Source organism: Calidris pugnax, unplaced genomic scaffold, assembly GCF_001431845.1.
Source record: "Calidris pugnax isolate Ruff unplaced genomic scaffold, ASM143184v1 scaffold177, whole genome shotgun sequence".
Taxonomy (NCBI): Eukaryota; Metazoa; Chordata; class Aves; order Charadriiformes; family Scolopacidae; genus Calidris; species Calidris pugnax.
In genome coordinates this window covers 1,783,164-1,809,103 of record NW_015090909.1, presented here as the reverse complement: position 1 = coordinate 1,809,103, position 25,940 = coordinate 1,783,164, and the positions used below count along the sequence as shown (strand labels likewise).

The window sequence follows — 25,940 nt, the reverse complement described above, 5'->3', positions numbered from 1 at the left end:
CCTTTCCCCGGCGGGCGGTGGGCGGGGAGGGAGGGGGGAAGGCTCTCCCGGTTGCCCCCCTCTCCCGGCCGGTACCGGCGGCCGCGCTCCCCGGTTTTGCCCTTTTTAAACTGGAAAGCGATGGTCGGGAAACTTGGGTCGTGCTGGTTTGGGTGGTGTCGCGGCGGGGAAAGAGCATATTCCAGCGGTGAGCTCCGTTTATCGCTCAGCCACTCCATTTGTCTCCGGCTTGTCAAGCCCCTCGATGGAGGAACATCCATCACGAGTCACGATAGCTGCTCCACTCCATTAACCACGTGCTCTCTCACACTCCTGGTTAAAACAGTTAACAGATTTGCCTTTTTAAAACAAATAACCCGCTCCGTTAGCCCGCCAGGCTGCCTATATTCGTTTCATTAATTTCCAAGTGTCAATATCGGATATTACTTTTCTGTAAGGAAAAAGTTTTCTGTCTCCACTTCCAGCTATTTACAAATTGTCAGACTTGTAGATTAAGAGACTTTTCAATCCACAGCTATTCTTTTATTTACTTTTGTTTATTTTTTAAAAACTCACAATACATCGATAAAAGGGATTATATAAAATAAATTAACTTTCTACTGTTGTATATTTTAAAACAATGACAAAGAAAACGTTGATGTTAAAAAGTATCGGTTTTAACTCGATGGCAGTGATTTCATTTCTAATTCTACCTATTTCCACAACAGCGACAATTTGTACCAAATGACCTCGCAGCTGGAATGCATGACATGGAATCAGATGAACCTGGGATCCACGCTGAAGGGGTAAGGCTCTTTATTCTTTTCCAAATCATTTCCCCAAGCTCAGCCGTGTGACCGACCTGACTTGCTGTTTGTATTTGACGGCTCGAATCCGGTCCGGAGCCCCAAAAAGCCACCGTTCCGACAGCGGCCGGTTGCAACCTATTGGGTTTTTAAAAACATTTGTGATGCCCTAAGTAAGTTAAGTGCGAGGGTGGTGCCCGGCTCAGGTTTATTGAGTTAAGCGGCGGGGATTTAAAAGGCTCGGCTCCCCGGGGCGGGGGCAGTCGGTCCCGGTCCCGCTGTCGGTACCAGGGGGCAGCTGCGCCCCCTCCGCGCTCTCCTCCTCGAGCTGTCGCCCCTTCCTACCGTCCCTCTTCCCTTTCCCTCCCTTCGCCAGGCCCTGCGTCCTGTGTCCCGGCCCTGCCGCCTCCCGGCTTCCTTCCTCCCGGCCATTGTCGCCCTCCCACCTGCCGGGAAGAGGCTCCGGCCCGCCTCCCCCGCGGGGTTTCCTGCCGCTGGGCGGGCAGGAAGGCCCCGAGGCGCCGCGGGGCCCCGCCGGGGTGGCGGCCGAGGGGTGGAAGTCACAGCGGCCCCGGCGAGCATCTCCCCCGCCGGGCCTCCCCCCGGCCGGCACCGGGGGCGGGATGTCGGGGAGGAAGAGGAGAAGGAGCGGGTAAGGCGGTGTGAAGGTGTGGGTGCCGGTGGTCCAGCTCCGGGTGGGTTGTCCTGTGAGGCACCCAGGGGAGCATAAGGTAGGACCGAGACCCGTAACTTCACCTTGCTTCATCTACAACCATTAGCAAAACCTCTACCTTTTGATCTTAGCCAAGATAAAGCCAAAGATTGCCTGCTCTGCTCTTGAGTAGATGGTTGGCCATGACAACTAGGTATCAAAATTACCTTAGTAGGTATCACCAGCTTGCTCTGAGATGTCATCGCTGTCCAGGCGAGCGCTAACAGGCTCAAGGGAACAACGGGAGAAATCTAGAAAAGCCCGCGGAGATCTGTGCTTTCATGTAGTTGTCCATAAATGTGAAAACCTTGTTCAAGATGGACTTTGTGTACAGTACTGTAGTGTGATAAAGGAAAAAATATTATGGGTCTGCTCCCAGCTCATTCACAAATGGTGTTTGAAGGTTAGAGGGAGAAGATAGTAGCGTAGTAAACTATCTAATCAGAATGAACTAGAGAATTGAGCCTAGAGAGATCTGTCAAGGAACTCTCTTGCGGTTGGGAAGACCCTCAGATCCTACAGTTGTGTACAGCTCAGTGCCTTTGCTGCCAATCCTCTCTTTTTAAAGGTTATTTCCTACTTTTTTTTTCCATAAGTGTTTTTGATTTCCTCTTTAAACTGTACCCTTTAAAGATCAGCCATTGCAGTATTAGACACTGTTTTGTCTCTTCTGAAGAAAATATCCTGCAAAATGGAGAAACACATCAACCTTGACTGAGGTCCAAGTTATTAAAGCAAGGAAGAGGTTATTCTTTGGGGAATTCAGTGAAAAAAAAAAAAAAAGACACAATAGAAGTATTAAAGGAGTACTGAACAAAATAAATGGCTTCTTACTTGTCCAGGAGTCAGACTGTTAGCAGTGTAAAGTATGTGACCTAGGATGCATGAAAGGGGGGAAAAAAAAAAAGAAATCAAGATGAATGACCTATGGTAAAACAAAGCTGAAAGTTTTGGTGTAGGCCAAGATTGTAGAATCTGTGGAAAATCAGTGCTAGACATAGCCTCATCACTGGTAATATGAGCCAAAATAGTTATCTGTCTTTTCTGGCTGAGAGTTACAATACACAGTACCTCCAATCTCAGTTGCCATGAACATAAGGTATTCTTCCCAAGATTTACATCTTTAAAATATATGAACTGTTCATAAGAGATTCCCAGGCGTTTAGTATTTCAGATGCTTCTCTCAATCTTGTAGTTGTAATTTAAGAATTTTGGAATCAATCTTTCTGTTGAAATACGCAGCTTCTAGATTGTGTCCAACGATGACAGTCCTTGTTTAGCTCCTTGCCTTGAGTTCTCCCCAGCACTTCTTCCTGGCTTCGGTAGGACTTTTGCACGTTGTAAGAAGGAAGAAAGCATTAGCAGTAAGTTCTGAAAATTGTTAGAGAACTCTACGATTATCTAAAACTTATGGGTCATACACTTTATACTTGACAGTAGACCAGTTCAGTAGCTTGCTTTCTAGGTTTGTGTTCAGCGTAAGTTTAATATACTGAAATGAATCTATTGCTGTGCATTTCAGGTGGAGTTAGTGAGCAGCTTCTATGCTTAAGTTATCTGGCAGTTCATCTGAGAGCATTCTGGTTTGAGCTGTTTACATCCTTGCCAGTATTTGTCTGATCAGCTCCAGAATCTCCTCGCTCCAGATTAAAAGTTTGAAATTTGGCAAGGAACGCTGTCAGATGGCCAAAGCCGTGTCCTTTTCAATCCTTGTGAAAATCATTCCCGTTGAGTTGCAACCTTATGAACAGTCTTGTTTGTGTGTGATCAGAAGCAAGAGCCAGGCATCTAAACTATCAAATGATTTTATCTGCTCAGAGCCTGCTTCAGCCCCTGGCTTTAAAGCCTTAGAAGACTTTTCTTTTTTTTTTTTTTCCCTGAATGCTTTTTTCCCCCCTCGAGCACCTCTCCTGTGAAGACAGGCTGAGAGAGTCAGGGTTGTTCAGCTTGGAGAAGAGAAGGCTCCCAGGAGACCTTATAGCAGCCTTCCAGTACCTAAAGAGTGCCTACAGGAGAGATGGGGAGGGACTCTATCAGGGAGTGGAGTGATAGGACGAGGGGCGATGGCTTTAAACTGAAAGAGGGGAGATTTAGGTTAGATACTAGGAAGATTCTTTACTGTGATGGTGATGGTGCACTGGTTGCCCAGAGAAGCTGTGGCTGCCCCATCCCTGGAGGGGTTCAAGGCCAGGCTGGATGGGGCTTTGAGCGACCTGCTCTAGTGGGAGGTGTCCCTGCCCAGGGCAGGGGGGTTGGAACGAGATGATCTTTAAGGTCCCTTCCAGCTCTAACCATTCTATGATTCTATGAATGTTGGATATTGCAACTGAGGGCAAGAAGTTTCTTTGTGTGTCTTAGTCCTTGAGTGCTTTCAGTAGGTATAATTGTTAGGGAACTGCAGAAGGCATGGCAGGAGTGTCAAGCAGAGGGGGGCAGTAAAAGGTACGGAATAATGTTCCTGACCAGCCGTTGCTAAATGGTGGACAGAGACACAGAAGGTGAACAGAGGTGTCTTCTGGCAGAGTACAAGAATGGGATAGTCTGTCAGGGGAAGGGGAGAGAGGTGTAAATGGGGAAGCAGATAGAAAAGGCTGCAACCAGACTACTCCATAACATGCAGAATTCTAGATATTTCTACTTACTGACAAGCCAAAAGGAAGTCTGACAGCCCAAAATAAGCTTCTCTCTGCAAGGAGTTGTCCCTGGAGAAGAATACGACCCACTACTGCTACCATATAGTCCAAGTGATTTGAATCTGTGTTGCAGATTTTCACTTAAGTTCTGCGTGCCAAAGATTGAGCTCGAGTTGTGCTTAGAACTCGTGTGAGGGAAGAACAGTCCACGTTTGGAGCCCTGTGAGCTAGTGCATTGCTTTCGTGTTGGCTGTTTGTCCAGGGACTTGTCCATCACCTTCTGAACTTTGGGTAAACAAGAGGGAGGGCTGGCTTGTCTGCGAGAGCTGTCACAAACTGGCAGCTTCCAGGATCTGAAAGGAAAATTTCATGGTTAAGGCAGTGAACAACATCACTGTGGGACTGGATTTTATCTCTTCGGACTGTTTGCTGGTGGTTTTTGTTCCTCATTTTGTGGTATTTTGTTTGGAGCAGCTGAGACCAGATTTATACTGTTGTGGGAAAGTCAGTGGCTCTTTTGCTTATCACCCTGAGAACTCAGGTCCCAGACGTCTTAAAATGGATGTCCCACATCAGTGGACACCTTTCCCTTCAGTTTCCTGCCTTAATATTTTTGTGTTGCTTTCTTATTTGTCCCTTGTGGAAAATACTGCTTCTCTTCATAGTGTTGTTGCAGAGGTAGACTTCATGACTACAAAACCCTCCTTGTCACAAAAGTGACATGAAAATAACTTATACCAAGCAGGAAAAGATATGGTACCGTGGACAAGAAGTGTAGCCACATACTCAACAGAAATACTGTGTAGCTGTCTCTTCAGCAGCTTGAGTAAAAAGTTTTGATCCGTATTTCCAACAGTCATCTGAAATTAAGTATATAACCAGACAAAATTTGTTTTTTTTTCCCTTTTGGTTTTGCTTAGGTGTTAAATAGTCAGCATGTTCCACAGAACTTTGTATTTATTGCTGTTTGCTCGGGTTCACTGGAAGGAAAATTTTCTCTGTAGAACACTGATAAAACAAGACAGTGGAAACTTATTTTGTCTAGGAGTGAATTGTAAAAGTTTTTCTGTCTATCTTTGGTGGTATTGCTAGTAAAATTTGGAGGTGCAAAACTTCCTACCTGGGTTCAGTTCTGCGATCAACATGAATTGGAAATGGACAATGACCTATTGTCTCTAACACTGAATTTCCCCTCTCCCACTGGTAGCCGAGGGTCTCATTTTGAAGTGTAGTGTAGGGTGAAATCCTGATTCCACTCAGGTCAATGGTAAAAAAACCCAAACCAAAGACTATTGAAGTCAGAGAGAGTAGGGTCCCTTGAAAATCTGGTGCCTTCCTTTCATCAACCAGCTGCTTTTCTCATTGAAGGTGGCAGAAGGGCTGTAATCTGTGAAATCACATTTATTTTTTTTAATATTCCTTTGCCTTGGAAACTGCAGATAAAAATGCAGCTTTATAGTCCACCCTCCGTAATAGTATTAGACAAAAAACAGGCCGAAACATGATCTTCTATATAACTAATCAGAATCTTTTTGCTGTCTCCATACATATTTTTCCCAGGGTGCTAGGATGGTAAATATTTTAGCAGAGGGAATTAACTCTACTTCTCTTCCTTTATGTTCTGTTATCAACAGGACTAGCCCACACCCTCACTTTGCCTCATTTTTGGCTCTGTTTCTAAACCCTAAAATTCCTGTTCCTGCATTGAAACACAATTAAATTGAGTCTTAATGTGGTGCCTGTTTTATGTAATCTTGCTTTCTGGCTTTTTTTATTCTTCCAAGTCTGAATCTCATGAATCAATGTGTATTCACGTTTCATCTGAAATTTTCTAACTCTCCTCAGTATGCCCTAAAGCTTCCCTTTTTTGGTTTATGAAATAATAATAAAAAGCTTAACTCCTCAGATTAAGTTGTAACTGCTTTATACATTAGACAGACAATTTCAGTTTAACAAAGTAAAAATGGTGTGAGAGAGAAATTGCAGCTTGATTATTTTTTAAAATATTCAGATTAGAATGTCATCTTTTATGAGGTTTTTTTATAACCACTTAGATTGATAGAACTCTCTAAAGCTGCTCTGTTTTTCATCACACATTCTCATCTGTAAAACCTTCATTTTTATTAATCTTTGTACGATCTGTACAACTTTGAGATTAATCATTTTAAAAGAGCTACTCTCCGAGTGTTAAGGATTTGCAGGGCTAATGGTAAATGCAAGAGCTTCTAAATGCTCTGCAACACCCCGCGCTCGCTTGGCGCTTTGTGTTGCGCAAGTACCAGTCTTTGTTTCCCAGTTATCTAGAGTTACATTTTATGGCTGTGTTTCCAGGTCTGTTTCTGGCTGCCTAGAACCAGAGAACAAAATATACCGAGTCCTTTTTTTCACCGACTAACTCGAGTTCTAAATATTTATAGTCCAGTTCTGCCTTTGTGCAGTTCCCATTGAAGTTAAAGGGAGTTGTGTATTTACAAGTAAAGGCAGAACTAGACTGTGAGGCCAAATCCTTCAGTCCCTTCCTCGAACAAAAATTTCTGCTTTCATCATTAAACTTAGAGATTTGGTGGCCTAAGCATATAAGGCATTGTCTCTTTGCCCAGTTAAACATAGAGCCTGACTAGAAAAGAAAAAAGTTAAGGAATCTCCTACCCTCTTAAGATTTCCATTTGTTAATGTACTGCAGGTATAAACTCATCAGTATTGCTGCCTGATGAAAGCAACTTGCATTGCCTTCATATGTAGCATTGCATCTGAGCATTATCTCCTGTGTGAGGTAAAGGAGGTGTTTGGGTTTCAGTGATGTGTTTAGGTTCACATCAGTTCTTCTACCAGTGCTTTTATTTTACAGCAATGTAAAGCGAGCCCACTGTGCGAGCTGCGGTGTATGTTTTGTGGCATACGTTGTGGGTGCATTGAGTAAAGAGGCTGAAATAAAAAAAATATTGTATTTCACAATGAGTTTACTATTGGTGCAGAGTGAAGGTTGGAGTTCAAGAGAGCAGCAGCGTAGGGAACGTTTGTGCAAACTCCTCCTCCAGTGTTCCAGTTTCTCCACTGACCGGAAAGAACATTCACCTGCTCATTTCTATCTCTCTGAAGGTTCAGATTATTCCTTAGCAATTCATAGTGAATAAACAGTATTTTAACCAACAACCCTCACGTCATCCATTTTGCTGTCATCATCCCCATGACCACGCTGAGTACCAGCCAATGTTGATGGAAATGGGCCCAATGTCCAATGGGAACTAGGGTTCTTGATTGTTAAAGCATCTCTCCTAGGGAGCTGGTTAAGTAGATGGCTATTCGTTACTTAGTATATTATGGGTCAAGAGGCTCAGAAAAACAGGTTTTCATCCTCAAGGCTTTGCAGTTGTATATACAGTTTTAGTGAAGTGTAATTAGAAATAATGGGAGGAAATAGTAAAAAGACTGGATGTTGAGGAAGGCTTCCTAACTGTGCAATAAAAAATGGGATGGGGATCATCTGGTGGATACCTGCCATTCATAGAGCCGTTCCTTAGGGTCTTTGTTCTCCTTCTTATTCCTGGGGGGAACTGTTTCAGAACTGACCAGTCTTTACAAAAAAGGTTATCCCTGAAAGACGTGAATTTGGAGGGAAGCTTTGGCTGTGTTTGCGTGGTAGAAGCTTTTACTGTGTATTCATGTTCTTCCTTCTTAAATTTCTGTCAGTTCTGTCCTGGGGATTCTTCTTATTTAACTTTGTGCCTCTGGTCTATTGCAATGGGTAGGGTTGCTAGTGCAGGTGTGAGTGAGGTGACACCGTTGCTGAGGGTGACTAATGCTGAAGGTCATATTTACCCTTGGTTTGCTGCTACCTTGCTGTGCAGCCAAAGCTTCTGCTGCAGAACTTCCTCCATGTAAATGGTAGTTCTCATTTAATTTCTGTTTTAAAATGCAGTGTTTAGTTTGTGATCAACATGGGTAGCACCGTGAGTTGGGTGCTTTTGCTGCCTTCAAATAGAGAGGAAAATCCAATGCTGGAGGGGAACCTGAGCTGAGCAAAAGGTTATAGCAAATGGTAATTTGTTACTTGTGTCTGGGAACCAAAGGCCATGTCTGGGCCACGAGCAGAGAGGGGACCCTATTTAGTTGGACACGGTCCATATCTAGAGAAGAGCTTAATCCGTTTAAATCAGACAGTGGTACCTTCCTGTATCTACTATTACTGATATTACTAGAGATCAGAGATACTTTCTTGCTGCCACCCTATAACTTCCACCTGTTTCCCACTTAAAATTGAAATAAACAGAGCGTACCTTCCTAAAAGGTGTAGCCTTTGATTTGAACAGCCAGACAGAGCCAGGATTCGAAACTAGTATTTGAAGCAGCAAAGGAATTGATCTAAAAGAACACATCTGCCAGGTGTGTTACGGGGACAAGTAACAAGGAGTGCAACCACACGCTCACAAACACCGCTCCCCTCCTCTTTAGCGAGGTTCACAAACCATTTAGACACCTCCCGCATTCCAGTTGCACTGGCTGTTCTGCAAATCACTTAAGAGGTTTAAAACTTCCTTGTAATTCTACTCTGCACATGAACTTGGAGTGAAGAGAGAGGAAGGACCAGTGAAATGAGAGTCTGGGCCTCAGGGACCCCTGCAAATTGCTATTGCAAGCATTTGGCAAGGACTGGGATAACATCCTCTGTATCCATCTCTGTCCGTAGCTGTGTGCCCTTGGGCTTTGTTCTGGGCTTTCTTATTTCTAGTGCAGCACAAAACATGAACGCTTACCCTTGCCAATGTATATTAATCCATGTGGCAACGTACACACCAATGTAACATACTCATTTAAAAATAAAACCCAACATTTATTTACATGATTTTGACATTAAGAAGGCTGGAAATGGGAAACACAAAAATGTTCCTAACATTGTGGACAGGAGAACATAGGACTCTGAAGAATATAATTAGGTAAAACATATGGTTGTGACACCCTCAAAACACAAAAAGGGTTACAAATTTTTAAAATTATTGTGATGATGCTCAATAAGGGATCTTGAAAATTTATACCTACTAGGGATAGGCTGGTTTCGTTTTTTTATTTTATTTTTATAAAGGGTTAATTTGTAGTGCATCCTACAAGCTGATATGTGGGATAAATAGTTTGGACACTGATTTGTAATCTCTGTTTATGAGGACATGACTGCTATTCTTATAAATGTCATCACTTTCTTGGTAGTATCTGGTAATATCTGAGTCATGAGGTGCTGACAAAAATCCACTGCACTTAATGTGAAACTTGAGGCATTTTGCTCATTCCAAAAGATATTAGCAATAGGCAGCCCCACATTTAACTGATAAATAACGTGTACATGTGCACATGACACAGTTATGCTGCTATGTGGATTTTTTCCTCCTCTTACCTAAAATCTTTGTGGAAATACATCACAGTTCAAATCATGACTTTTTTTTTTTTCTGTTTTTCTTTTTTTTTTTCCGGGCTGTCTTAATGGATACTAATAGATGTATGTATGGAGTCAGTGCGTTGTGCCAGCGGGAGCAGATCCATATGAAGGCAGAGCAGGCTTCCTTTGGTGAATTTCATTTGAACTTGGATATCCTGGCTATAAAAGCGAACTCTGCATATGTTATCACTGACTTAAGTAATGAAACCTCTCACATGGAGCTGAGTGCTGAAAAATGTTTTATTTTTCCGTTATTCCCCTCTTTATTTGCAGCCATACAGCAGGATATGAAAATGAGAACCACAGCGCTCCCATGTTATACAGCTGTGGGGCCCAATACAGAATACACACCCATGGAGTTTTTAGAGGCATACAAGTGAGTACAGTAGAGCATTCTTCAAAAGGAAGTAAAAGTGCTGCCTGCTTACAATGTTCATTTACTACTTCACTGGTATTTATAAATCCATCCTTGATTTGCGGTTTCCCTGTGTTATCAAGAAATGCTTTACAGAAGTGTCTGGACTTCACTGAAGCCATTGAAGCATAATGTCAGATTTCTTTCTGACACAGTTCTTTAAAATTGTTTATCCTTTCTTCTAAAGTGTATCTGTGAGGCTATATTCCTTACCAGCTTCACAGGCTGGTCCAAAATATATGATCCAGCTTCCAAGTTCTAGCTCCAATCCCTTTGGCCGTGTGGAGCTCCTGTGCTTACATTGGACTCCATCTGATAACCGTATATAAGAAAGTGTTAGATGACATTTTCCTTTTACGGATTTCTGGAACTTTGCTAATTCAAACATGCTTCCTTAAAACAAAATATAATAAGTGATTGTTTCCTAATGACTAAGTAATTAGTGAATATTTGGAAGGAACTTACCATTCAGGGGAGTCAATTTCCTCTTTTTCTAAAACAGTTATATCATCAGTAAATACCACTCTAAAAGATGTATCTTCTCAAAACTGATGGCAAAGTCATTAGCTACTATCTGCCGCTTCTTTGTTGCAATGTATGTTGTCAACATACATCGAGGTTCTTAGATAGCATCTTTTCTCCTTTTCCTTTTCTGTAGAGTTTAACAAGTCATTTTTCAGTGGCAAGCTCTCAGAAATAAGCTCATGAGCCAGCTTTTGTTGAGTGAATAAAAGTAAGCAGTTGACATTGTTTAAGGGAGTTAATTATCCCAAAAGGAGAAGATCATCTTTGATGGAACATTGTGACAGTGGCCAAAATGCATTAAGGCTGAACTGTTCACCAGCTCCACCTACACGGTCTTTTTTGTTTTGTTTTTAACCGATTTGTATTAACTCAATGCATTAATTTCTCTGTCCTTTAACTTCATATGAATATTTAAAACAAAGAGCAGAATGCTGCTCTGGCTCATGCTCTTCTCTCTTACACTGCTATAAGCTTAAAACGATTTTGTATGCCATTGAGTGTGCTTCCAGACCCTGTGATTAAACATGAGCTCAGAACGTGGCCCATTTAATCTTGCATATCAATATTGGTGAGAGAATTGAATAAGCAGAGTTCACTGTATTTCACCTCCAAATACATCTGTCGTTGCAGGATGTCCGACGGGTGCCAGGAGTAGCTCCAACTATTGTCCGGTCAGCAAGTGAGACGAATGAGAAACGTCCCTTCATGTGTGCCTACCCCGGCTGCAACAAGAGATACTTTAAGTTGTCCCATTTACAGATGCACAGCAGAAAGCACACTGGTAAGTGTCAGCGTGGATTGGTATAAATCACGTGGCAGCACTGGGCAGCAGTGGGTAGTGGGGGATTTTAAAATAACATAAGGTGCAAGAAACGATCTGCCAGGTCAGGGCCAGAGAGAATCTGTCAGACGAGTGTGTATGTGCTCTGTCATCTGGGGAATCCTTCTTCTGGATGCTGAAGACGCTCTGAATCTAGTGAAGAAAAACACAGAGCAGCGCTGACAGCAAGTAGATCACCCCCCTCCCTCTCTTACTGTTAGAGGGCATCCTTCAGGGCCGTGAATCTTTTTTTTTTTTTCTTTTTTTCCTTCATTTCGGAGCGTCAAAGCTTGTTCTAAATCTTGGTTGTTAGCTATTAAGAAGCTTCCTCTGCAAGAGGAACCTAGACCTTGTGGAAGCCTTTTCTGGTTGGGGGTAGAGGCAGGGGTTGGCAAATGAGCCTCCTTGCTGTGGGACCTCTCCATGAGGAATTGGGCCCAAAGCCAGTCATTTGTAGGCTAAGATCTGGCTTCTCTCTGAGAGCAGGCAAAGTAAACTGCGTCTCAAAACGTGGAAATCAAATGCCCTGTTGCACCCTGCCAAAGAGTAAAATTTCTCCTACTGGGAGATTTATACTGTTGGAAATGCAAAATTATGATATGCCTTTAAATGTGATCCTTATGCATGTTTTTGATTGCCTGTCATCGTTTTATGTAGGTAGTTCTGTGCTAACCTAGAACTGTGTGGATACAATCTGTAAATATGGATGTTCAGTGAGCTGTTAATAGGATGGAAGGTTGAAGGGCTGAAGCAGACAACAGGAAGGCAGTCCATCCTGCTGTCACCTAGCAGGCTGGCTAACATCTCATAGAAAATTGTTGCAAACCTCTCCTTTTGGAGACCACATGGTGACATTAGTTAATTGTGTAAAATACTTTATAGGTGAGAAATTAACATTACAAAACATTTTTGTTTTGGGCAAGTGGCAAAATATTCAGACAGATATCATCAGTGTTGCTCAGATTACATATTCAAGATAATTTAAGGCTAAAATTTAGTCTTTAGAGATTAAGGTCTACAGAAATGCTATTCTATTTTCTGTAAATAAAATGGAAACAAGAAAGATCTTTTGGGGTCCATTAATTGAAGTATTTTTCTTGAGTATGCCTAAACAGTTCTGAATTTTTCTCATAATAACTATTTCTTTCATTCCTAAATTTATTTATTCTGTATTTTAGCAGTCATAATTTGTTTTTTCTGGTACTGTATTTTATTCCATTTTGTTGCTTGGCTTTTGCGATATTATTTCTGGATGCATCACAAAGACTTCAGTTTACATTTATATATATATATATTTTTTTCCCTTAACTGGAGAAGATTTTCAGAATTATACCACATATAATCCAGGCATGTAGAATCACAAAAGCCCCAAAAGACATAGAGGATAGGACTATGGCCATCTAGCACCCCTGGAGAGACTTCTCCCATTGCCTTTGGGGTCATACATACCCCTCCTCTGGTTTATGCTGTAGTGGAAGAGGGCAAAGGGAGCCATCGCTACGAAGAACGTGTGTGTCTTGTTGATAACAATTATCGACAGCTACAGTTCACACTTCTCTGCACCTTCTTTTCTTCACCTGCTTGTTTTTATATGTTGGGGAATACCTTAAGGGGCCCCTATGATTCGAGTGAGGCTATTGGTTTATGTTGATAATTATGTGGCCGTCTCTTAGGCTCTCTCATCACCTCTGTCTGTAACCCAATGAACTCCAAAGCCCCATTCTAGAGTTCTCTACTAAGTACAGAAATTGGTCTGGAGAAGTTGGCATATTAGACGAAGTAGTTGGTAAAGATAACACCTCATATCCTTACTAAACAAAGGGATGTGTTTCTTCTTTCTTCTGCTTCAATGTTTTGCTGGGGAGGAATCCCAACAAGCCAGTGTGAAGTCAGGAGAGCTGTCAGATGTCAGCTCAAATGGAGGATAATTTGTTGTGTTTGATATGTCTCTCTGCAGCCAACAGAAAATTTTACTAGTCCTCCTGTAAGGTGGTTTGGGATTCACTCAAGGGTGTGAAGCTCTTCAGCCTTTCTTAGCGTAGTGGTAGGTCGATGGTTTTGATTATGAGCATATGATTTGGAAACAAGCTGCTACATGTATCTAATATAACACCAGCAGATAGGATCTTTGCAGAATAACGTTGGCACTTGATTATGTTTTCTTTCTATAATAGATACTTACAGACAACTGGGTCATCAGATCTTCCATTCTTCTCTGGTTGCAGCGTTGCAAAATCAAGCAGGGTCCTGAAACACAAAGTTGGATTCTGTAATCAGTTTTTACCAATGTTTCAACATAGACTCAGTTGAAAATATGTTGACATTTTGTAGCCTCCAAGACCGCTTATCCATTGTTAACAATGCCTTTATTGAAACATGTACAGCCAAAAAAGCTTTTTTCTTATCTCGGTGTATTTTGCTGCAGCAGAAAGGCCTTTGAAAGGAAATACAAAAGTACATATATAACTTTTCAACAGTACAGCAAATAATGTGTGTTGTCATCCTGTGGCAGACTTCAGAGATTTCATTGCAGAAACAAATTAATGTCTAGACCTCTGTAAATTTCACTCATGGTGAAAACATCAACATTCTTGCCAGAGACAAGGTTCTGTGCCATACATTGGAAAAACTGGGTTTATTCTGACTGAAAGCTGAGCACCTTTGCAGAGAAAAGTATTCTCTGCCTGTTTGCCGGGGATATTCTTCAGCCTGAACATGTTCAACTGCAGTTATGAGCTTCTACAAGGAAGTATGAGAATCAGGAAGGTTGTCCTTTATGTGGTAGGAGACTCAGGTCTTCATGGTGAATTCCTGAGGCTCAGGGGATGTAAGCAATGAAGTCTAATAATGATCTTTATGCTTATCATCTAACAATGATTTCTTTGCTTTGACAAAAGCAAATTTCACTGTGCCATGTGCCGCCGTGCTGCTAAATGCTTTACAGTCATTAGTGCAGTTCGTCACTACAACGCCTTTGAAAGGCAGAGCTGTGTCCTCTGTAGAGAGAGATGATAAACTGGTAAATGGGTGTAATTGTGCCTGAGCTGGGAGCTCCCCTCTTAGGAGTCCAGTGTGGTAACTTCTAGGATAACACTCTTTCACTAATGTTGCTTTGAAATACTGACCTCCATACTTAAGCTGTGGAATACCATTCTGCAGAGTACTGTGGGAGCTGAAAGCTTGTGTGAGTTCAAGAAACAACTGGACAAATTCATGGAAAGAGACTCTATTAATGGGTCTTAAATAAAAAGACAGCTTTGGCTTAGAAAGTTGCTAACTCATCAGCTGCTGGGTACTAGGAGAGCGGCCAGGGAAAGTCCTGCTGTATCTTCTGCTCTCCTGCAGGCATCTTCTGTGAGTCATGGGAGGAGACTGCTGGGCTGGAGGGACATTCGGCCTCGCCCAGCATGGACTGCTTTTAGCCTTTTGTTTCCATGGCATAAAGTAAGAATACTTATGTGTCTAAAATACAAGATTAGTTTCAAACCAGTCATGACATCTCATGCCTGTGCTCCAGTGTGAAGATGACAGGAGCTGTTACCTATAAAGGCTCTCTACTAAATAAAGACACACACGTTTTCTCTAAGATTGCTAAAGCAAATTATATTGAATAGAAAAATGTTGTATTAGTGAGGTAAAGTTGTGATTATGTGGATGTGCTCATTGAATTTAGTGGGTGTACAAGAAGATGGGTTTAAATTGGTGAAGGGGGTGCGGACAAGCCCTCAGATTCTCATTCAGACTTGCAGTCTCTGGTTTCAAAATCAGCCTCCTCTCCTGATGTTTTCTTGTTAGCGACGGGCTTTTCCTCGTCCAGCACTCCTTAATTAAATAGAATGTTCACAAACATTACGTGCTACTGCTACTCCAGTAGGAATTTCTGTTTTCCCATGCAAATGAATTTGCTCAGAGAAAATGTGCCCTTGCTTCCTCCAGTTTAAGGTAACTATTTTTGAGCACATACATAGATTCTTTTCATTTGAAACTTTTATTGCGGTATGTGCAAAGGCTATTTCACGCTTTTCTGTGATTGTTGAGCTTTAGTTTTTCTAAGTATTTTCCTAAAGAACTACTATTCCCTCTATCCTCTCTCATCTTGACTCTTTCACTGTGCACCAAGTTTAGACTTTGTGTTCCTTCTTCCAGTAATAAAATGTAAAAAGCCTCCGAGTCACAGGTGGAAGGACTGGTGAGGCTTCATCTCCATCTCCTGTTTTGTTTTGAAATTGTATGTGGTCACTTGGGAAGGTGACAGCATTATGGGGTATTTTTCATACATTAAGAGACTTTAGCCTTTTACTGGAGGGTCTTTAATAGGCCTGGGGAAACTGGACACTGCCCTAACCCCTCTCAGTGTAGTGATTTAATGAGGTACTAACGGACTTTTTCTAATCTGGGACATTTCTGTCATCCTGTTCTGATGAACCTGATGGGAGTACACAGGCATGTGACAGTTGGCTTTGGCAGCCATTTCGCTTGGCACTAGCTGGTGTTGAAGATGTAGAAGGAAAGGGAAATTAGGATTTGTCTAAATATTGTGCCTCTTCATGTTTGCTTTTTGTTTTCTATGTGGTGCCATCATATCTCTGTGTAAGCATCTTGAATTGATTCCTTTAATATATGCATTGGTTAAATTTGTCCTTAATTTAATCAATATTATATTTTAAAGTATTTAAAGAAATACATTCCTGTGCATGCCATCAGGCCTGCTATACTGTTTTATTCAAATACCTCCTTAACCATCTTCTGCGTTTATATTGCAATTAGCAGACAATCATCCTGTCACTGCATTCTGCTCTGCTGACATTCCCCCTCTTAAATCTGCCAAAGGGCTGAATTCCTTGGAAGTAAGTGGTTTTTGAAAAGCAGGCACCCCCCAGGGAGTCCTTGCGGTCAAAGTGTAGGGAACTATTTCAAACACCTGTGGCAACTTTAATCCCTTATGCTAATAAATTAAGCAGAGCAGACATGGAAATTGTCCACACCTAGGTTTGCGAATCAGTAAACTCCTTTGGGTGACTGTCACAGGAAGTTAGCTTGTTCTTGCAGATTTAGTTGCGTTTGTGAAATTTTGGTCATAGCCACACCAGTATGAATTTGGAACGCTCTTAATATGCTACTTGCTCAGTGTTACCTAGATCAGAATGCTTCTGCTTTAAACTGGTTTGCAGTGGTGTCTCAGAGTACCAGTGCAACCAGAATACGTTTCCTCATCATAATGATATCAGAAATGCAGACACTTGCAATGAGGATTTATGGAAGTGATGCGTGTTTAAAAATATACTTAGAGAAATTAAACTCACTACCCACTTCAGCTGATGTTTTGCTTTAGATCCTTCCTACCAGGCCTTTGTTTTACATCTCAGCTTTCCACCGTAGACAAAGCAGGTCCCAGCTGGTCTCGTGTGTACCTTCCAGATAAAACCCAGGATTCTCCTGGCTTTGCAGTGGGAGATTTTTCATTACTTCTGGTGCTGAGGTCTCTGCTCAGGGCTGTGGCGCTCTAAACAGACCTCATGTAGGTCTAAATGTGGTTACATCTGAGGCTCTTGCAGGATTCCAGTGCTGTGCAGAGGGGCCTTAGACTAGATGCCAATCAGATCTGAAAGATCATGCAGGTCCTGCTGTAACAGCATAAGGATTAGGTTTTTCTGTGCTGGCCAAATTTCACCAACTCTGTCATACGTGACATGCCAGCAGTGATTCCCTCGTTCCTCAAGCTCCTTGATTGCTGCATTTCTTTTTGCATGTTTATGGGGCTGGTGAAGTCCTTTGCGTTGAAAACCGCCTTTGTTTGAGAAGCCAGCTTGTAAGGATTTCAGAATCCCACTTTTCGTCCCAGGAAAGACCCATCCTGAGGACCTCTGCTGAACTGAATGGGAGCTGGAGGAAGACTTTGTATTTACATGTGGCTTTGCAATAATTCATAGGACTGCCTGCCGGAGGTGTGCACCTACATGAGAAATTCTATTTAATGTTGCTTTGTGGAAGAAACGTCACTTGTGTTTTGGGAAAGAATATTTTTTTCTGTGGTTGGATTTTGCTAATCCATTTATTATGGTTAAAACTACCACCTACATGGGTGTTGTTGGATTTGATTTTGCTTCAAATCCAATTTAGAGCAAACTACAAGTTGTTCCCTTGTACAAATTTTATATTACTGAAACAGGTGGAAAGGACTTAATATGGGGTTTTTTTGAGAAATACAAAACAAGAGATTTCTGTTCTTTTCCAGCAAAAAGCAATAAAAATATTTTATGCAACCTGATTTTTTTTTTGTAGCTTTAACCTAATCTATTTTTTTAGAATGAGCAGATTCAACATCAGTGTCAATGCAGTGGAACTGTGCCAGCCTTTCCCCACTGATTCCAGCAGAGCTGTATGGTTTTATAGCAAATGAGTCCTGCTGGGCTGCTTTAGACAGGAGAGAATTCTTTCAGTGCAACATGTTCCATATTCTGATTCTGATTAATGTGTTCCCTCATTTAGCTGCATTTTCTGATAAACTGTTTGTACTCTACAGGTGAAAAACCTTATCAGTGTGATTTTAAGGACTGTGAACGGAGATTTTCTCGTTCAGACCAACTCAAGCGGCACCAAAGACGGCACACAGGTTTGTTGGCCACACATCTCTGCTCATAAGAGTTCATCTTTAGATCTGAGTTGCGATCCAAAAAACTATACTTCTAAACTTCTATTTTTCTGCTGTTGTGTCTGCTCATACTTGCTACCTGTAGTACCCAATTCTTGAAGTTAGCTTCAAGGAGAGGACTGTAGCTGTTTGGGTTTTTTAATGACATTTTGGCACTACTAAGGTTGTATAGGTAACCCTTTCATCCTGCCGCCATCTGTTTGAAACAGCTTTCTCAATCAAACTGTTTGCTTTATACTGTATCCCCAATATAGAGAACATCTCATTTTTAAAAACTGAACAGATCTGCAAGAAAAAGTTGCCAGTGAGTAATCTGCTAAACACTGCTGGTGGCATTCCCACATTCGTGTGGCAGTGCTATAGGGGAACGCTGCAGGTGGAATTACTGTGCGCTGATATGTGGAAAGCAGAGTTGGAGAAGGAAAAGCCCCACCAGCTGTTATGCTAAAGGCTGTCATTCAGCAAACCACTTAAGCTTAGATTTGAGCCTTTTTTTTAAATTCTGCCAACTAGAGAAGGATTCTAGTAGTAGCAAGGAGAGAACTGTCGAAGATCTGGCTGGTTGGATTTTGCTGGCTGGTTGGATATTTATCCAAATAGCCTGGAAAGGGTCTAGCAGTTCACATGCTGGGCAGAGGGCAGCAGTGCTCCTCAACGGGTCCTAGTGGTCCTAGCTACACTTGTGTGTCTTTCTCAGAGTCATTTCCAGACAGCCAAAACTACTTGTGAGTTCAGTCCAAATTCAGCATCTTGTTTTTTGCGCATACACCATTTTCTGGAAACTTCAAGGCAGCCCATTTAATCATTTCAGAAAGTTCTTGGAGGTCTAGTTTAGATTGAGAGGGGAGACAGCTGCCCTTCTCAAACTCACAGAAGAGGAGATGGTGATGACTTCAGCCTCCCATCTGGGGGTGGAACCATGAGGGCACTCTGCATGGAACGTGAGAAAGGGCTCCAGAGCACTTCTCTGACTGAGTCACAGCAAGAAAGTGCATTTGGGTCTTGGGTCTCAGGGAGTGGCCTGACAATTGGTTTACTTGCTGCTCGGTGGTGGATTTCTGCCCACTACTTTTCTTGCTAAAGGTGTTCTATCCCACTTAAATGGTGCTATTGAGAGATGTATGAAGTGTCTCTGAAAGCTGGTGGGATGATACGTTTTTAGCAAGTGAGTGCTAGAACATACCTGTGTTAGGCAGTCCCCAAGGCTTCTGTGTAGTGTGTAAAGCGACTAGTAGAAGTGTAAAGTAAGTTGAGGCTATTGGGAGGATATAAAAATATGCCTCTATTCTTCTTATGTCATATTTGCTCATACATGATGCAGTAGTGCCAAGCCTCAGGATCAGAATGAAGACAGTCTGCAGATCCTCCTCAGTCCAAGAGTGTAAGTGGGTGTTTGTTTATGATGGTGCTGCTCCCTGCTTCAGACCCAGACGTCGGAAGAGGAGGCTGCAAAGGGATGGTGGCCCGACTAACGACTTTCTGTAATGTGTAGGCATGAAGCTGGGAGGAGCAGTTACAGTAACTAGTACCAAAAAAATCCAGGCTTTTGAAAATTCAGAAACAGCTGATTTTGTTCACCCTTTCCAAAGGTGTTGGCATATAAGAATAGACTTCTTTTGGCTTTTCAGGTGTGAAGCCCTTCCAGTGTAAAACCTGTCAGAGAAAGTTCTCCAGATCTGATCATCTGAAGACTCATACCAGGACTCATACAGGTAAAACAAGTGCGTAAACTTTTCTTCACATTTATATTTCATTATTTTTTAAGTCTAAATCAATGTTGTTGTAAATTACATTATTAGAAGGTCTCTTAGCCAGGAGTTAAATATTCAAAACAACAGAAGGAATTTCAGAGTGTGCTGATTTTTCAGTGTGACTACATTTGCTGAGTGTCACAGTCACTTTTCACAAAGGGCTGTAGGTAATTTTGGAAACTACGCTTTCTTTATGTTCAAAGAAATTTCAGCTTGGCAAAATATATTTTGTCAGCTATTATGAAATGAACATCATGGTCTCAGCCCACAAATGTCAAGTTGATCTACTGCCTTTACTGAAAAAACCCTGCAAGATAGAAATTTTAATTCTAGCTTCAGCCGAATGTCTGTAATCTAAAGTATTCGTGCCTACTCATGCTTCTCCTAAGTGTCAGTTGAGCCTAATGCAGGATAGCATGGCAAAGCTCTTGCTGTTGCTGCTTGTACTGTAATCTCTCCAGAAGATAAAAGGAGTGCCTTTTGCAAACTCACACTGACAGACACTAAAGTAAAAGCTTACTCAAATATTCAAGGACGTTTTTGTAGAAACCGTAGTATTTCATATAAATACAGGGAAAAAAATAGGAGCCATTTTAGTCTACTCAGACTTCACGGAAATGTAAACACCGTTAAGGAGCAACTGCAGCAACCTCTATATTTTAGTTTTAAGTGTTAGAATTATTCTCATGAACTGACATTTTCTGTTCCCTTCCACGACGTGTGCAGTATTTTTACCAAGTGATTGTTTACTGAGCACCTTGACATGTTATTAGGTGTCACAGTGTTTTCTATACCGGTGTTAACCTTTTAAATTCAGTCTCTGTGCAGATGGACAAGGAGCCTGAAAATCTTTTTCTCCCTGCTAAGGATTCTTTTTTCTCTTCTGGACCATAAAAACACATACTTAAGACTTTAAAAAATAAAAAAGAGATTTTAATAAAGGAAGTAATTCACCTGAGAACAATGGCATTTTCTGTGGCACCGGCCAAGTAAACGCTTCAAGCAATGGCCATATCTGCGCTTGCAATCTGCAAATGGGAAAGGCCATGGCTGTCTCCCTGGGCTCCCCCATAGTCTCAAGGTATTTTCTTAATCAGCAAGAGGTAACCCTCTGGTAGAGACAAAATGGCAAGCAGTTGTCATATGCTGGCAAGTCAGGATAAACTCCATTCCCCACCCCATTTCATTGCTAACTCATCTGCCAATTCAAGACTTTCACAACTCCAGCAGTTTTTTTGACCCCAGATTAGCTAAATCAGTGAAGAGCTTGCTCTCTTTTTTTTCCAGTGAAACTCATCTCCCCGTTCTAGCTCTTCCTTGCTCCCTGTCATCCAAGCCCACGCTGCACTCACTGCTGAGAGCAGCCTGGCTGGAGCTCTGAGAGCCTCGTAGCACAGACCTGTGCGTGGGCTTTGCTGCCTGCTGCTGGCTCAGGGCCTGTGCGAGCTCTGCAGCACAGCTGCATTCTGCTGGCATGATGTTCTTCTCGGTGGTTTTGGATGTGTCACGCTCTTTGACTGTGAAATACACACATCCCAAGTGGTAGGTGGGGATTTTTCATCTCTGTCTTGCCCTCTAGCTTCATTCCTCTTTCTTTCTTGTGCCCCCTAAATTTTGCAACAAAACACCAAGCTTAAGTTAACTCGCTCCGTGTTAAATCTTGGTGAAGCAAAGCACAGGTGACTTCCATCTAATTCCATCCTAATTTTAAGTCAACTGCCAAACTCTTTGTTGAGCTACAAATTCGGGGGCTTTTGTCTCCACAAGCAATTTAACTGTGTCAGCAATCTTTGCTGTAGAAAGCAAAAAAAAAAAGAATCAAAGGAAAACGCCAGACATCTATATCCATTTTTTAGCAATGGAAATGTGATTTCTCATATCTGTACAGTGAAGCTGTATGAAGTCATTTGTGCCCAGCACAGAACTAATAGAGATTCCTGCCCCCTGTTGCGAGAGGACAAACAGAATTGCTTGTGAACCAGCAAAATGGGGAAAACTGGCCAGTAATAGATGACTTGCATCAGTTCACAAGATGGTTTTGTTAATGCTGCTGAGATGAAAGGAGACCACTTTACATAATCTGTGATTTCTGTCAGTAGCTCTGACCAGATTGGTTTTGTCCCATTTTGTTTTATGCCCTCAGGTGAGGTAGTTGATGCTTTTGCCAGCATGTATGTTAAGTGGATAAAGTAGATTTTAAACACCACCACCCCCCCCCTTAAATATATTGTATGGGATTTTGCAAACAGAAATACACATTTATGCCAAGCCCAGATCCCCTTTTGCCTGAATTTAGATGTTTGTGAAGAGCACAAAGTGTGAGGCAAAGAAGAGGAGAAGGTGTCTGGGTGAGCTTGTACCACCTCAGCGTGTCTTGAGTTGGAGAGTATGAGGTGTGTAGACAGTACTGAAGAGCCCAGCCCCACAGCTGAACCTACTTTAAAATATTGCATTCATTTTTGGGGGAAAAAAGGAAAATGCAATTCTGAAAGAAACATGAGTCACTGGGCACTGCTCTGAACTAATGAAAGCATTCCATCAGCATTCCAGCGGCATCAGAAACACAGCCTGAAATTCCACTTAAACATTGCAGAAAATCAAGAGACCAGATTAAAGTGTAAAAAGGTGATGGCATTTCTTGTTAAAATTGAATGTGCTTTGCTTGGGGTAATTTTACAGTGAATATTATGCTCATTGGAATGTTAGAAAAATACTGAATATTTAGAGTCTCTAAGATCTCTCGTAGATGTGAATCTACTTTATTTAGATAGTAGTGGGAAACTTTCAGTCTGGCTCAGCAGACTTTGTGCTGAACTCTGTTGCTTCTACCCTATGCACTTACACTCACCAGTTTCAAAGAACTTCAGCCAAAACTCGGTGAACTGGCTGGAAAAACTCTCCTTGACTTGAGGGTCAAGCTCTAAATAGTCGCTGACAATTTTCACAGTGACTAACAGTCTGTCTGCGCCACAGCCCAAGGTGTGACTGAAGCTTGTGCGAATGCCAGAGTGACTTTTAAACTAGTTCATTGGAGAGCTGACATGGCCAACCCGCCGCTCTGTAAGGGCCTGTCTCCAGGAGTGAACCCCTGCAAAATGTCCTCCGTCATCGGGCACGGCTGTTGCTAAGTATCAGCTGCGGGAGATGTAGGAAAGCAGCGAGCGCTGATGCGAGCAGGAATTGAGGGCTCACAGCCCGGGATGCCTTTCCTCCTGACAGGGGCTCTGCCTGGCTCCTCACAGCCCCGCAGAAAGAAAACAAATAGCAGTGTCTCAGGCGAGCTGTATGCCCGGTTAATAACAGGGTGTTTTGTTAACAGGTGAAAAGCCTTTCAGTTGCCGGTGGCCCAGCTGTCAAAAAAAATTTGCCAGGTCTGATGAATTAGTTCGTCACCACAACATGCACCAGAGGAACATGACTAAGCTGCAGTTGGCCCTTTAGACAGTTCAAACGAGTTGAATAAACCAGATGGGACATTATGAGCTACTGCAAACTTTATCAGCCATCTTCGATCACCTCTGTCAGAAAGCTGCAGCTGTCTCCGCATCCCATTTGACACAAGTTAACTAAACCGTAGGATTCTGCTCAGCCTTGTCTTCCATTTGGATTTACACAGGTTCCTATTCGATAAGTTCAAGAGATTTTTATTTGTCATTTTGTAAAAAAGTAAGCAAGATTGCCACAGTATCCAGATCGTTATAAACGGCGCTTACCTTCCATGTCTGTCTCCAGTTTCCTGGGTTTATTTTCACTCGAACGTCTCTAGGTACGTGTTGCTGTACCTTTCTCAGTCCTGCAGCAGGTAGGGTGATGCCTCCTGCTGAAGGCAAGCTTTACACCTCCTGCCTCTGTGCACACGCTGAGGTTCCCAAACGCCAGTACAGCTGTCCTCACAAAACGAGACAGAACAGCCACCGAAGACACTTTTGGTAAACTTTATACTCCTACTGCCACAGGGCAAGCTTTTAAAGTTCGAAGCTCTGCTTTTGGATTTCAGAAATCAAACCTTTTTTAAAAGAACGTATTTCTAGAGCAGCTAAAGCTAGATGAACCAGAGCCTCTCTGTACAGAAAACAAGAATCTTACCATTAAGTTAACTTGTTTTTTAAATAATCACACGATTGATCCCCCCCCAAACTGTTTTGTTTGTCAAATAACTCTCTCCCTTTCTCTCTCTCTTTTTAATGTATTGTTTTAAATTTATTCTATCATGAGATGCGTAGATCTCCTTTACACAAAACTAATTCCAATCATTGTAGACATTTGGGATTTGTTTACAATGTAAAGCCACACTGGTTATGTGGCTAGCAAGCTGTATAAACTTAAAACTGAACTTTTAATGGGGCTGGTCCAGGTTCTCCATTAACAGATTACTCTTAAGATAAGTAACTTAAAAAGACTCTTTGTCAAGTATATGTGAAAAAGACATTATTAGTGTAAGGAAATATATTGTTTCAGGGTTTGGGGAGGAGGGGTTTATTATTTACTTTTAATTGCTTGAAATTGTGTGTATATATATATCTGATAATGTATTGCTCTTAGACATCTAAAACTAGAAAGTGTATAAATATTAGATGCATCACTGTTCTGATGTTGTTGCTGTTACAAACTATTGATAACACTAAGAATGTAACCTGCATTTTTCACTGAGCTTTCAATTAAAGCCCATTCAAAGAGAAACAAATGAGAGTCCAACAGATGTCTTGTTTCATGTCTGGTATTAAATTTCAAATGCCGTGTCCAATAGTATCCTTTTTTTTTTTTTGTATATAAAGGTACCACCAGCACTGATGACCACTAGTTAACCTGTCCAGGTCTTGACCACAATTTATCCATCTCACTTGGGAATCATACTGGCAGCAGAAAACAGTGTCAAGTTTCATATTGTGCTATAAAAGAGTTGCTTCGATCTTTTGTCTTCTTACCAAACTATTCCTTTTCTTTCACCCTGTAAGATTTGTGTAAGAACTTTGTAGAATAGCGAAATCCAGTTTATAAATAACAGTCCTGGCCTTCTGCAGAGCTGCGCCGAAGCCCTAAGCACAGATAACTTCTTAGATTAGGATGTCATAGACTGACTTTTAAGTAAAAGTTAACTTAGAGTTGGGGTGGCTTAAATCAGTTCAGCAGGTTGAAAAAGACAGTCTTTCTTAGATGATGAAGTGTGAAAATGAAGATAAAAAAATGTTACTGTTTCTTTGTCATACTGCCTACTTTTCTTTGGAAGTAAGTACAGCCTGCCTCAGCGCCCTTTGACCTTGCAAAATATTTGTATCTCTTTAGCAAAAATCTTTAATGTATCTTGCCAAGCTTTTTTCTCTAATGTACACAATGGAGTTCTATGATGGGTCGAGCTTTCTCTCTTAAAGTGCAGCTGCATCGTCAAGAAAACTCAACAGTTAATTCTTCAAGTCCTCTTTTTCGCATGGGTATTGCATCACTGTTAATTACTGTTGGGGTACTGTGACTCATTTGTATCAGTCAACTTTATCTTTTGCTGCCAAAAGGCAGCATCTCTCTGGAGAAACTCATAACAAGTGTGGCAAACATCAGATATTTGGAGCGAATGGTGTACATAAAACTGCACAGAATTAAAAAATAAAAGCAACTCCTCCTGCTTTCTTGAGAGAAAAGTTCAGTCGCAATAACAATGTCCTCTGATTTCCCCAGCAGCCTCCTGCAACTACAAAACAATCTGTTTTCCAGCCCGCGCCCAAAATAGAGAGCTGCCATCAGTGTTTATACTAAAAGCCAAAAAAAGAAAAATCAGCCTCCAGTTGTGCCTGCACCAGTCAAACATAAATAAAACTATCTTTTGTGAAATACAACCAAAACTCCGCTGCAGCACAGGCCAGGATTCCAGTGGCCTGTAAATAACTACAGCGGTGCCTTTGCTGCTCAGTGAGTTGTGTGCCAAGCAGTGATGGCAGATGGCTACATGAAACGAAGCCAGGGTTGGGGAGTGACTTTTTGGTCTTGCTGTTGATGCTTTTTTGATGAGAGTACGTATTGCTGCTCTGGGGGTTGGTGATCATTCCGTCCCCTAGCCCGCCCGCTAGAGTGAAGACAACGGTAAATGTTTACAAGATTATTTTTTATTGTGAGTTATTTTACAGCCTTTGTGGCGGGAGGCATTTCGTGTCTCTCCCTTTCCTTTCCCTGTTTTCAGGATTCTGTCGGCAAGGTGAGGTGCTTTGCTGCAGGGATTTCTGGGAAGCA

General features: G+C 41.9%; 1 protein-coding gene across 4 annotated transcripts in view; it reads left to right on the top strand.

Annotated features, from left to right (window-relative positions):
• Positions 1–24,686, top strand: part of WT1 (Wilms tumor 1) — a 34,352-nt gene extending 9,666 nt beyond the window's left edge. The window contains exons 4-9 of one of the 4 annotated variants that reach the window (XM_014949301.1): positions 708–785; positions 9,832–9,934; positions 11,129–11,279; positions 17,842–17,931; positions 19,599–19,682; positions 24,497–24,686. In XM_014949301.1, the coding sequence (XP_014804787.1) occupies positions 708–785; positions 9,832–9,934; positions 11,129–11,279; positions 17,842–17,931; positions 19,599–19,682; positions 24,497–24,522 (532 nt within the window). In that variant the 3' untranslated portion in view covers positions 24,523–24,686. Of the gene's footprint in view, positions 1–707; positions 786–9,831; positions 9,935–11,128; positions 11,280–17,841; positions 17,932–19,598; positions 19,692–22,017; positions 24,402–24,496 lie in introns of those variants that run through there. The other 3 variants (XM_014949299.1, XM_014949298.1, XM_014949300.1) reach the window with 3 other exon arrangements.
• The last annotated feature ends 1,254 nt before the right edge of the window (positions 24,687–25,940 follow it).